Below are 13,565 nucleotides of genomic sequence, written 5' to 3'. Positions count from 1 at the left end.
TAAAGACACTTGTCACAACCTTTGGACTTATCATTAATTTGCCTTTAGTTTGAACAACTGCCTGCTGCTAATCCCAATACTGAGCTGGACATGGCATTTAATGGAAAATGGAAAATCCACAGTCAGGAGAACCATGAAGAGTTTCTTAAAGCAATGGGTGAGAACTCACATACATTTCTTACAACAATCTCAGAGTGTGTTCAATGGCAGTATTGTGTTCTAGAACTTTGTCAATAATGGTTATGTTTTATGTCGCAATTATGTTCTTCAGCTGTCCCTGAGATGTTGATCAAAATGATCAAGGGTGTCAAGCCAACGACAATAATTGAGCAGAAGGGTGACGACTTCACCATCAGAGTTGAGACTCCCCTCCGTACTGTCACCAACTCATTCACTATAGGGAAGGAGGCAGAAATCACTGCCATGGATGGGAGAAAGTTTAAGGTCATTTATCAATCATGAAATTGTATGTGACGTGCATGGAACTATGGCCATGAGAGTGTGAAGAGCATCACAAAGCTTTGTTTATTTGCATGGTGCTATGTGTCCATCTCCTTTGCTCTAGTTTGATATACACTACCGTTCAAAAGTTTGGGGACACGTAGAAATGTCCTTGATTTTGAAAGAAAAGCAACCATCACTCCTGTGTTCCAATGGCACGTTGTGTTTGCTAATCCAAGTTTATCATTTTAAAAGGCTAATTGATCATTAGAAACAAAACTGGCCTTCTTTAGACTAGTTGAGTATCTGGAGCATCAGCATTTGTGGGTTGGATTACAGGCTCAAAATGGCCAGAAACAAATAACTTTCTTCTGAAACTCGTCAGTCTATTCTTGTTCTGAGAAATGAAGGCTATTCCATGCGAGAAATTGCCAAGAAACTGAAGATCTCGTACAGCGCTGTGTACTACTCCCTTGTACTTGCTGTGTCCCTCGCTGCGTACTACACCGCAAACTGGCTCTAACCAGAATAGAAAGAGGAGTGGGAGGCCCCGGTGCACAACTGAGAAAGAGGAAAAGTACATTAGTGTCTAGTTTGAGAAACAGACACAAGTCTTCAACTGGAAGCTTTATTAAATAGTAGCCTCAAAACACCAGTCTCAACGTCAACAGTGAAGAGGCGACTCCGGGATGCTGGCCTTCTAGGCAGAGTTGCAAAGAACAAGCCACGTCTCACACCGGCCAAAAAAATTAATGATTACGATGGGCCAAAGAATATAGACACTGGACAGAGGAAGATTGGGAAAAAGTGTTATTGACAGATAAATCTAAGTTTGAGGTGTTTGGATCACAAAGAAGAATATTTGTGAGACACAGAAAAAATGTAAAGATGCAGGAGGAGTGCTTGATGCCATCTGTCAAGCATGGTGGAGGCAATGTGATGGTCTGGGGGTTCTTGGGTGGTGGGAGATTTGTACAGGGTAAAAGGGATCTTGAAGAAGGAAGGCTATCCCTCCATTTTACAACGCCGTGCTATACCCTGTGGATGGTGCTTAATTGGAGCCAATTTCCTCCTACAACAGGACAATGACCCAAAGCACACCTCCAAACTATGCAAGAACTATTTAGGGAAGAAGCAGTCAACTGGTATTCTGTCTATAATGGAGTGGCCAGCACAGTCACCGGATCTCAACCCTATTGAGCTGTTGTAGGAGCAGCTTGACCGTATGGTACGTAAGAAGTGCCCATCAAGCCAATCCAATTTGTGGGAGGTGTTTCAGGAAGCATGGGGTGAAATCTCTTCAGATTGACAACTAGAATGCCAAAGGTCTGCAAGGCTATAATTGCTGCAAATGGAGGATTCTTTGACGAAAGCAAAGTTTGAAGTACACAATTATTATTTCAATTAAAAATCATTATTTATAACCTTGTCAACGTCTTGACTATATTTCCTATTCATTTTGCAACTCATTTCATGTACGTTTTCATGGAAAACAAGGACATTTCTAAGTGACCCCAAACTTTTGAACGGTAGTGTAGACATAGGTGCAGCTGCAGCAGGGTGTGTGAGTGTTTTGTGTTTACTCTCTGACCCATAGTGTACTGCCAGACTGGAGGATGGGAAGCTCATCTGCGATACAGAGAAGTTCTCCCACATCCGAGAAATCCAAGGGGAGAACATGGTTGAGGTAAAGGGCATCCCTCCACTTTTATATTTTAATGCAGTAAAATACACTTAATTGGATGCACTTTGTCCTAATGTCCTAACAGTTGGTCTCCAATTACAGTAGCACTGCCCCTCAAAAAAGAAATTACAATGAATTGCCAGCCTGATTCAATCTGTGGTTGTTCATTCATGTTGTTCTGTGTTAGTGACTGTCCTCTTTCCCATTTTTTTCAGACTATCACTGCGGCCTCTACAACCCTCACCAGGATAAGCAAGAGAGTCTGATCTCTAAAGCCACAGAGACAAGGATTACATTTTCAATTAATTAATTTAAATGACCTTTTATCTCAGGTAATATAATAGCTATAAAATATTACATTAAAATTATAAAAGACTCAACATTGCATCTGCTCATTTTATGTCTAATTTAGACACATGAATTTTAAAAGCCCCAAAGCAAATGTACTTCCCTAACAAAACCAATACAAAACAGATAGCTTTTCCTGCCAGCTTGTGGTTATTGAATAATCTGCAATCATTGTAGTACTCAGAAACAAATGTAAACTTGTGGGATCATATTTTTACTTCATCATTAACTAGCAAATGTAGACAACAATGACCAGTTCAAAATCTCTTGTGTTCATTTCATATTTTGTCTGGATTTTATAATTTAAAAAAAGAAATAAAATAAAATTCCTCAACAATTTCAAGGAATCCCAATGGGGGAAAGCAAAAACTCATGGTCACATCGTCATCTTCATCCTGTAAAGCAAGAACACAGACAAGAACAATTTAGAGGAGAGGCATTTTACATTATACCAATCAACATTTGTGACTGAATTCACACTAACTGCCTAGCTCAGTGCTTTCTGTGGTGGAGGGGAAGCCAGCGGAAAATACAGAGTGCAGGCTTTGGTAATCTTCTCTAGTTGCGCCGTGATAGGCTCAGTGTTCTGTCACTCATGGGGACACTACGCCGCAGCAAAATATACAGGGCGAGCTAGAAAGTTCGAGCCCCCTTGGGTGCTGCCATACATTTACATTAGAAGTGCCCATCCAAGAAGTCAACGTCATTCGCCACAGATAAGATCACGTCAAATCACGTTATATCTACCATAGCTTTTTTTGGACAGATCATGTCAACATCATACTTTCAAAATCTTAGCTATCTACCTAGACAAGCCGTTATCATCATGAATCACATTGACAATCTACTGGAAAATCCTTGTCATATGAAAATAATTTATAGATAAAACGTATCGGTGCTCATCGGCCATTGGATTTAAACATTACACAACAAGTTGGAAATCAGTGGCCAACTGATTGGGTTTTGGTCACCAAAGCCCCATATACTACCCACCACTGCGACCTGTATGCTCTCGTTGGTGGGACCTCGCTTCATATTCGTCGCCAAACCCACTGGCTCCAGGTCATCTATAAGTCTTTGCTAGGTAAAGCCCCACCTTATCTCAGCTCACTGCTCACCATAGCAGCACCCACCCGTAGCACGCGCTCCAGCAGGTATATTTCACTGGTCACCCCCAAAGCCAATTCCTCCTTTGGCTGCCTTTCCTTCCAGTTCTCTGCTGCCAATGACTGGAACGAATTGCAAAAATCACTTAAGCTGGAGACCCATATCTCCCTCACTAACTTTAAGTGACCAGCTGTCAGAGCAGCTCACAGATCACTGCACCTGTACATAGCCCATCTGTAAATAGCCCATCCAAATACCTCATCCCCATACTGTTATTTATTTTTTTGCTCCTTTGCACCCCAGTATCTCTACTTGCACATTCATCTTCTGCACATCTATCACTCCAGTGTTTAATTGCTAATTGTAATTATTTCACAACTATGGCCTATGTATTGCCTTACCTCCCTTAACTTACCTCATTTGCACACACTGTACATAGACATTTTTTTCTCTATTGTGTTATTGACTGTATGTTTGTTTATTCCAAGTGTAACTCTGTGTTGTTGTTTGTGTCGCACTGCTTTGCTTTATCTTCGCCAGGTCGCAGTTGTAACTGAACTTTTTCTTAACTAGCCTACCTGGTTAAATAAAGGTGAAATAAAAAAGAAAGAAAGAAAAAACTGCAAGCGTTGCAAAGCAATCACTGTTTTTCTTCCCCTGCCTGTTATTCGGTGGCGAGGGTGTGTGGTCCAAGTCTGTGTTTAAGGGCCATGCTTAAAAGGATAAGCATTCACACACAACACCATGGGCCAGAAAAGGTTGAGTACATTGGGCATGCTGTCAATCCAGCATGACTTCTGCCACGTTTAAAACAACTGGGAACTCCAACTCGGAAAATAGGTTTTGAACAGTCATCCAACTTGGAATTCCAAGTCGGGAACTCGGGCGTCTTTCTAGAGCTCCGACCTGAAGCTCACTGATGTCATGATTCAAGTTTTATTTTCCCGTGTTCCCAGTTGTCTTGAAAGCACCATCAATCCAGAGAATGCCAGACTTTGATGACTAAATGTCATGACAAAATAATGCACTAATGGAGAAAAAAATAACAATGGTCAAATGCAACCAGTTCATGTTTCTAGATGTTCAGATCATTTTCAAAGGTTATGTCCAAACTACATGGAGTTTACATCATAATGATAGGTAGCCTATGTAATAGTCGGATTGGTAACAAAACCACCAATTTGTGTTTTGCCTGAGAGTTCCGTTCTTTATACGTCATGCTTCCTCTGCATGGTGTGATAACGCACCATAACAGTAGATGGCGCTACATTTATTTTCGTGCTTTCACGAATCCGCGAAGTAAAGTATGCGCCTGCGCATTCGGTTTTCCACGTAGCTGCATTGCTAGAAATACTTTTCTCTTAAACCCAAAACAGAGAGCGAAAATATTTGATGTAAAGCTGCATTCTTGCTTTATATTTTTAGCATGGCCAGATATTTGAGACCTCCAAATACATCTCTTTTCATCAGAAACATTTCCGATGAATCCAGGTGAGTCCATATTTGAACATATGCAGGCCCCAGTTCCTTGCAGTCAAATAAGGTCAGAATTCTACACCCCAAGATTACGTCATTAGGCAAACGCTAGTCTGCTAGCCACGCGCTTCTGCCTGATCAAAGACGATTGTGGCTTGACCTTAGTCGTGCAAGGTAGACCCACAGATGGCTAAACTCAAGTCATAAACCAAGAAAAAAATACTAACCAGCAACATTTGGACAAACTTCTGTTTCAATCGTCCTAATAAGCTAGCTAACGTTAGCTGTAGCTCCCGGTCCACACTTACGTTTAAAAACAGTTGTGAACGTTACCCTACTACATAGTTTAAGAAAATTATAATATAAATGGCAAAAAAAATATGACTAGTATAGGGGGGGATGTTAGTTGGCCTATCCGTAAGGTATTTTGTTTGCAAAGAGAACACTATATAGGCCTACACACGTTGATTGTTCTATTAACGTTATCCATTCATGGATGTAAGGTACATTTCAGAGTGTGTAAGTTATGCATAGACTCAAAGTTTAAATTGTGTCAGTTTTCATGCAAAGAAGTGGCATCATATTGCCCAACAGAAGCCACCAGTCTGTCAATGGCTCCTTTGGTGGTGCTACTTTTCCTCCTGGTCATTGAAGTGACATTTCTATCCTCTACGGTATTCAGGCCTGAGGATTTGCGCCGTGAGTTTGGTCGTTATGGGCCAGTAGTAGACGTCTACATTCCACTTGACTTCTATTCACGCCGACCAAGAGGATTTGCATATATTCAATATCCTTTCCCTTCTAAAGTGAGAATTATGAAATCTGTCTTTTCTCTTATCATTTGCATAATTTTGAATGTTGTAAAATGATAACATGTTTTCTCTCAGAAATTGCTGTGACTTTGCATTCTGTATGTACACACTGAAGTACTTTTTAATATCTAACTTACATTTCTCTGTTGCCCCAGAAAATGTAAAGGCATCCAGTTGTTGTGGAGCCTGGAGAAAGAGTAAGAATGTCCGGTGTAGAGTAGATCTAAAGACAAGCAGCAAAAGACCGCCAGGATGCAAGAAACAGAGAGAGGGAAAGATTGAAAAAGAAAGAGAATTTAAAGCTTGAAGAGGAAAAAGAGGGGACGGAGTCGAGGCTTGGATATGTCGTCAAAAGAAAGAGGAAAAGGGAAGAGGTTAAAGGGCAAAGACAAGCAGGAAACCCAAGTTCTTCTGGGAGGCGATTAAAGAGCATAAAGATCAAGATGAAAGTCAAAGTCAAGCATGTTTAAGGTAACAAACCTGAATTATTTTGTATCCTCCCCAAAAAAATGAATCAACAAATATTACATGAAAATCAATCAATAAATAGCCAATGTGAAAATTTGATTCTTAATTGAACTAAGAAATTGTTACTCTTATTTTGCATTCGATAATATAATTTGAAACTGAAGCGGTATTGATTCCTCAGTGCCAGCCATCAAATAAGAGACATATTATTGAAACATGTTTGCTCATCTTCAATCTTGAGAAGAACCCAACATTCTCATAACAAATGTGTTCCAGAACCTAAGCTTTGCTTTATGCTGTCAGCCAATATGGCTTCCATTTCGATTAAGTGGCAGAGGATACATTGTATTACAACAGTATTGCTGAAAAGAATGTAGCCACATAAGACCACGGGTAAGAACCTTAACAGCTCAGCAAGTTTGAAGATGTGCGCGATGCTGAAGATGCTCTTCACAACCTGGACAGGAAGTGGGTGTGTGGCCGACAGATTGAAATCCAGTTTGCGCAGGGAGACCGAAAGAGTAAGGCAGTTTCACAAATGTCCTGTGTTTCATGAAGTAACACTGTACAGTATCAAGCAGAATTTCTTGTTCGCGATTTACTGATGTTACTTTCAGCTGTAAATTCAAATACATGTTTTATATCTCACGTGGTACAACTGCAATACCTTTCAAGGAAAGCTAAACCACTACGTACTTTGTTTGCTTGGTGGGTTTCTCTCTTCTCCCAAACCCCCTTTTTTCCATCACAGCACCCAATCAGATGAAAGGAAAGGAGGGGGGATCTTCGCGCAGCTCTTCGCGGCATGATGATCGGGATTATGATCGGGACAGCCGTCGTAGGCGCTCTCGCAGCCGTAGCTACCAAAGACGCAGGTCACGCAGCCCATCCTACGATCGCCGGCCCAGACGCTCTGAGAGTCCCAGAGAGTAAGGGCCTTTCCAGTGTTCTCCAGCTAGCATGCTTCAAATAAGATTGTTACATTTTGTATAAGCTTTGCAGTCTATTGATTACATTCTGATTGACGTTTTGTTACCCAGCTCTCGTGGAAGGATGTACGGCGGTACAGGAAGAAGCAGGAGTCCGGAAAACAACAGGTAGGTTCTTGATACTCTGAGATTATGGCAATGAAGCCATTTATCTACTTCCCCAGAGTCAGATGAACTCAAAGATACAATTTTTATATCTCTGCGTCCAGTATGAAGGAAGTAAGAGGTAGTCTCGCTAGCCAATGTTAACGAGTGTTAGCGCAACGACTGGAAGTCTATAGGAACAGTTAGCATGCTAGCTCTTCCTGTAGACTTCGTCAATTACACTAATGCTAGTTAGCAACTTCCTTCAAACTGCATGCAGAGACATACAAATGGTATCCACAAGTTCATCTGACTCTGAGGAAGTAGATAAAGGGCTTCATTGCCAAAATCCTTAAGTGTCCCATTAACAGCTGAACCCCTGACAATGAAACACATTCTGGGCACTTTCTATACTTACTAATCATTGGATGGCTGTAATCTTCTGTTACTTTTGCTGTCCTCCATCAGTGGAAGGGATTATACACTGGACAAAAATCTAAACGCAACATGTAAAGTGTTAGGTCCCGTGTTACATGTGCTGAAATAAAAGATCCCAGAAGTTTTCCATATGCACAAATTTGTTTACATCCTTGTTAGTGAGCATTTCTCAATTGCCAAGATAATCCATCCACTTGACAGGTGTGGCATATCAAGAAACTGATTAAACAGCATGATCATTACACAGGTGCACCTTGTGCTGGGGACAATAAAAGGCCACTCTAAAATGTGCAGTTTTGTCACACAGCATAATGCAACAGATGTCTCAAGTTTTGAGGAAGCGTGCAATTACCATGCTGACTGCAGGAATGTCCACCGGAGCTGAATCTTAATTTCTCTACCATAAGCCGCCCCAATGTCGTTTTAGAGAATTGGCAGTGGTTCCAACCGGCCTCACAACCGCAGACCACGTGTAACCACGCCAGTCCAGGACCTTCGCATCCGGCTTCTTCACCTGCGGGATCGTCTGAGACCAGCTTCCCAGAGCTGATGAAACTGGGTTTGCACAACCCAAGAATTTCTTTACAAACTGTCAGAAACCGTCTCAGGGAAGCTCATCTGCTCGCTCGTCGTCCTCACCAGGGTCTTGGCCTGACTGCAGTTCGGCGTCGTAACAGACTTCGGTGGGCAAACTCTCAACTTCAATAGCCACTGGCACACTGGTGAAGTGTGCTGTTCACTGATGAACCCCAGTTTCAACTGTACTGGGCAGATGGCAGACAGCGTGTATGGCGTCGTGTGGGCGTGCGGTTTGCTGATGTCAATGTTGTGAACGGAGTGAGGTTATGGTATGGGCAGGCATAAGCTAAGGACAATGAACACAATTGCATTTTATCAATGTAATTTTACATAGATACTGTGACTAGATCCTGAGACCCGTTGTTGTACCGTTCATCCGCTGCCATCGCCTCATAATGCACAACCCCATGTGGCAAGGATCTGTATACAATTCCTGAATGTCCCAGTTCTTCCATGGCCTGCATATGTCACCCGTTGAGCATGTTTGGGATGCTCTGGATTGACTTGTATGAACGGGTGTAGAACTTTTCTTAAATGAATTTAAGCAAAATTCCTTGGCTTAACCTGTTGAGGACAGACGTTCCGCTAGCGGAACCCCGTTCCGCCTGCGAAACCCCTAGCCAACAGCCAATGGCATCGCACGGCGCGAAATACAAAACCAACTAAAATACCACAATTCAATTTTCTCAAACAATCAACTATTTTACACCATTTTAAAGATAAGAATCTCGTTAATCTAACCACATTGTCCGATTTCAAAAATGCTTTACAGCGAAAGCAAAACATTAGATTATGTTAGGAGAGTACATAGACACAAATAATCACACAGCCATTTTCCAAGCAAGCATATATGTCACATAAACCCAACCACAGCTAAATGCAGCACTAACCTTTGATGAACTTCATCAGATGACACTCCTAGGACATTATGTTATACAATACATGCATGTTTTGTTCAATCAAGTTCATATTTATATCAAAAAACAGCTTTTTACATTAGCATGTGATGTTCAGAACTAGCATACCCACCGAAAACTTCCGGTGAATTTACTAAATTACTCATGATAAACGTTCACAAAAAAACATAACAATTATAGATATAGAACTCCTTTATGCAAACGCTATGTCAGATTTTAAAATAGCTTTTTGGCGAAAGCACATTTTGCAATATTCTGAGTACATAGCTCGGCCATCACAGGCTAGCTAATTTGACACCCACCAAGTTTGGGGCTCACTAAACTCAGAATTACTATTAGAAAAATTGGATTACCTTTGCTGTTCTTCGTCAGAATGCACTCCCAGGACTTCTACTTCAACAAAAATTTTGTTTTGGTTCCAAATAATCCATAGTTATATCCAAATACCTCCGCTTTGTTTGTGCGTTCAGGTCACTATCCGAAGGGTAACACGCGAGCGCATTTCGTGACAACAAATTTCAAAATATTCCATTACCGTACTTAGAAGCATGTCAAATGCTGTTTTAAAATCAATTTTTATGCTATTTTTCTCGTAGAATAGCGATAATATTCCAACCGGGCAATGTTGTATTCATTCAAAGGCTGAAAGAAAAAAATTAAGTCTCGTGACCGCGCATCTCAGTCTCACTGTCCCCAGGCTGACCACTTACAAACTCTGCTGCTGTACTTTGCCCAGAGACAGCAGACACACCATTCCACTTTCTGGCGGCTTTAGAGAGCCAATGGAAGCCTTAGAAAGTGTCATGTTACAGCACAGATGCTGTAATGTCGATAGAGATGCAACAGAAGGACAACAAATTGTCAGACAGGGCACTTCCTGTATGGAATCTTCTCAGGTTTTGGCCTGCCATATGAGTTCTGTTATACTCACAGACACCATTCAAACAGTTTTAGAAACTTTAGTGTTTTCTATCCAAATCTACTAATTATATGCATATTCTTGTTTCTGGGCAAGAGTAGTAACCAGTTTAGATCGGGTACGTTTTTTATCCGGCCGTGAAAATACTGCCCCCTATCCCAAAGAAGTTAACTTCCCATGGAAAATGTACGTAAATTTACCGGAAAGTTTGACCCTTTGCACCAACAGAATAATATCTGTATTCCCAGTCATGTGAAGTTCATAGATTAGGGCCTAATGAATTACTTTCAATTGTCTGATTTCCTTATATGAACTGTAACTCAGTAAAACCTTAGTTTTATATTTTTGTTCAGTGTAATAATCCAATGGTTTGTTCTTCATACAGGCACCGACCCCACCGACGACCCCCCCCTGGGCATTCCCCTCACAGCCAATCCCGCTCCCCTTCTCACTCCAGATCCAGGGCCCAGAGGGAGTCCAGAGGAAGGTCTCGTTCCCGCTCTAAGTCCCTGAGCCCACGAGATAGCGACTTCCACCCAGCACCCGGTGGCTATGAGCCGCAGGACGTTGCGTCGTCTCGTATGCGCTCCCCATCCCGCTCGCATTCTCGCTCCCTCTCACGGTCCCGTTCTCGCTCCAGGTCCTGGACTGGGCGCAAGTCAGGGGGACACTAAAACATATTTGTTGGATCCTTTTGACTGTAGTTGTGTCCAAAATGGCTTGCTGGATAATTGAATGTTCATGGAACGGTTGTTGGTTGGTTTGGGGAAATGATCTTCCTTTGTAGTTTTTAGCTTTAAAAAAAAAAAAATTGAATGGATGACAAAAGAGAAACACGATATCCTGTTTAAATCAGTCCCAGAAATGTCACCTTTTTTATATTTACACACCCTCCATTTCTAGTCATTATATCCAATTCCCTGAGTGTACGAAACATTAGGAATTGCTTCCTAATATTGAATTACACCCCCCTTTTTACCCTCAGAACAGCCTCAATTCATCGGGGCATGGACTTTACAAAGTGTTGCTAGCCCATGTTGACTCCAATGCTTGGAGTTGTCTGGATGTCCTTTGGATGGTGGACCATTCTTGAAACAGTTGTGTGAAAAACCCAGCAACATTGCAGTTCTTGATACATTCAAACCGGTGCGCCTGGCACCTACTACCATACCCCATTCAAAGGCACTTAAATCTTCATCCCTTGAATGGCACACATACTCAATCCATGTCTCAATTATCTTGAGGCTTAAAAATCCTTCTTTAACCTGTCTCCTCCCCTTCATCTACACTGATTTGAAGTGGATTTAACAAGTGACATCAATAAGGGATCATAGCTTTCACCTGGTCAGTCTCGTGGAAAGAGCTGGTATTCCTAATGTTTTGTGCAGTCAGTGTATAAGTGTTATGCCTTTCAGAAGACAGGGCTAGAAGTACTGTATAGGCCAAGATCAAGTCCCGTGATTCAATCCAATCATTGTTTACCGTGAATGCGGGAACATTGCCTTGAAAAGCGGTAATCGGATTGAATCCCTGCCGTTGTCGCTAAAATCCTTACCTTCACTTTCTTGTCAAGTACATTAGGCCCCAGCTTTCAGTTGGTATGCTTGAAGTGTAAGTTACCTGGGGTGTAATCATTAGTCCAAAAAGTTTACTCCAAACGGAAAACGTTTTGCAACGAAAACTTTACTTTGGTTCTGTTTGTTTCCTAGTGAAACGTAGCCCCGGCCTGTGAAAGAGCCACAAGCCACTACGGTAGCACAGTTCATTTTCTACCAACATTTGTTTACGATTTGTTCAGCGATAGACAGGCCCATGTTACATTGGCTTGTCCTATTTGATTTGATAAATTCTGGTAGTTCATAATTCATGTCAGTAGCCTCATATCAACTCTGAAGATTTCTAAATTTGATCAAGTTGGCGATGGTTTGTACATGGCCTTCTGTATGTTTGACATTTCAGGACCTTGATCCTTCACTTTGTTAATACTCCATACTTTGCTAAACGGTTCCCATGATGGCTTGTGATGGCTTCTATTATTCTATATGCTTGTTCTTTCCTAAAACAACTCAAGTGTAGTCTTCCTTCCAAATATGTCAGTTATGCTCTACTGTATATGCAACTGTATTTTCTTGAGTAATAAATGCTTGAAGTCATATTCCAGTCACCTTTTAAGCTCATTTATCACCTGATTTACTAGTTTGTTCATTGTTGCGCCTCTATTGCTGCACTGTTGGCGCTAGGAACATAAGCATTTAGCTACACCCATGATAACATCTGCAAAATGTGTGTACGTGACCAATCATATTTTATTTGATGTTCCCTCCTTGACATTTGCAGTTGTTACTAAAAAAAAATATTTAGCTCAATGTCATTTTTTTTTTTTTTTACCCTTTAGTGTGTGTACTTTACTGTTTATACTTCAGATATCATTTTTCAACAGTATAAGTTTAAAAAAATCACTGGAGGACCTATTTAGAATGAATGGTGTCTAGTGTGGTGGGCATTCAATCAGACATTGTTTCACTAAGTGCTGGCATGTTTGCATGTGGGGATAATGTTTAAAATTCTATACAATGTGCAACCATACACAGACATTCTTAATGAATCAAAGACATTGCAAGACAGGGGGCCACTATACTATGCTTTTAGTTTGTGCCTCAAATCAACATTTTATTTAATTTGAGGCGCATTCTAAAAGCATAGTGGCCACCTTGTCTTGCAAGGGGGCTACTATACACAATACCAATAGAATACTAATACCATTCACACTTGATTAGGGAGGTCATACTAAAGCTTATTTTAGCTTCTCCATTTTAATCAAACAAATTCAATCAAAATCAACACTGAAATTAGATGGGTAAAATGAGAAAGAATAAGAACATTTTTGGTGTGAACCGCAAACTTTGAACTGAGTTGGCACAACTGGAAAACTGAAACAACATGCATCACATTCTCCACTCAATAGCTTACATGTTCCATTTCATTCCAGTTTTTGTACATTTAAATACTCGTAAAAATAAACATTTCACAAAATGAAATGTATAAGGTTAGGTCACCATATCAACTGCAAGTGTGGGTGTTAAAAGTCGTTTAACAATTTTTTGTTCACGTTCTCAAATAGTTCTGACGTTTGAGATCAGATGTTCTATTAAGCGCCAAAACTTGGTATGCGCATTATTCCATAGAACAACAATCAGTAACAATATAGCCTGGGTGTCAATCGGTTTCAGCTCTCTTGTCCACTCATGCCAAACAATGCCAGTGGAGTAGGCAAGAGCACAAATGGATCTGGGACCGAGCTAG

At 41.0% G+C, this 13,565-nt stretch overlaps 2 protein-coding genes across 3 annotated transcripts; both read left to right on the top strand.

Moving 5' to 3' along the window:
• The first annotated feature begins 1 nt into the window (after window position 1).
• Window positions 2–2,505, top strand: LOC106570395 (fatty acid-binding protein, liver). Its single transcript, XM_014142657.2, has 4 exons — window positions 2–157; window positions 272–444; window positions 2,039–2,128; window positions 2,341–2,505. Exons 1-4 carry the CDS (start codon window positions 91–93, stop codon window positions 2,389–2,391), a joined length of 381 nt encoding a protein of 126 aa, XP_013998132.1. The 5' UTR covers window positions 2–90; the 3' UTR covers window positions 2,392–2,505.
• A 2,375-nt stretch (window positions 2,506–4,880) lies between these two features.
• On the top strand, window positions 4,881–12,415 carry LOC106570375 (serine/arginine-rich splicing factor 10). 2 transcript variants are annotated; one of them, XM_014142624.2, is made up of 6 exons: window positions 4,881–5,071; window positions 5,739–5,843; window positions 6,754–6,857; window positions 7,088–7,265; window positions 7,377–7,433; window positions 10,648–12,415. In XM_014142624.2, exons 1-6 carry the CDS (start codon window positions 5,007–5,009, stop codon window positions 10,934–10,936), a joined length of 798 nt encoding a protein of 265 aa, XP_013998099.1. In that variant the 5' UTR covers window positions 4,881–5,006; the 3' UTR covers window positions 10,937–12,415. The 2 variants fall into 2 exon arrangements, with proteins under 2 accessions (XP_013998099.1, XP_013998101.1); XM_014142626.2 differs by lacking the exons at window positions 4,881–5,071; window positions 5,739–5,843 and adding an exon at window positions 6,141–6,360 and having other exon boundaries at window positions 6,755–6,857.
• Window positions 12,416–13,565: the final 1,150 nt, after the last annotated feature.

Source organism: Salmo salar, chromosome ssa14 (assembly GCF_905237065.1).
Source record: "Salmo salar chromosome ssa14, Ssal_v3.1, whole genome shotgun sequence".
Lineage (NCBI taxonomy): Eukaryota > Metazoa > Chordata > Actinopteri > Salmoniformes > Salmonidae > Salmo > Salmo salar.
The sequence above is the reverse complement of the archived record's forward strand: the minus strand, read 5'-3'. Positions and strand labels throughout refer to the sequence as shown.

Coding starts and splice junctions, on each gene's coding strand:
- LOC106570395 (XM_014142657.2), top strand. CDS start 91: ATGGCATTTAATGGAAAATGGAAAATCCACAGTCAGGAGAACCATGAA. Junction 158..271: donor AGAGTTTCTTAAAGCAATGG/GTGAGAACTCAC, acceptor TATGTTCTTCAG/CTGTCCCTGAGATGTTGATC. Junction 445..2,038: donor TGGATGGGAGAAAGTTTAAG/GTCATTTATCAA, acceptor TCTGACCCATAG/TGTACTGCCAGACTGGAGGA.
- LOC106570375 (XM_014142624.2), top strand. CDS start 5,007: ATGGCCAGATATTTGAGACCTCCAAATACATCTCTTTTCATCAGAAAC. Junction 6,858..7,087: donor TGCGCAGGGAGACCGAAAGA/GTAAGGCAGTTT, acceptor TTTCCATCACAG/CACCCAATCAGATGAAAGGA. Junction 7,266..7,376: donor CGCTCTGAGAGTCCCAGAGA/GTAAGGGCCTTT, acceptor TTTGTTACCCAG/CTCTCGTGGAAGGATGTACG.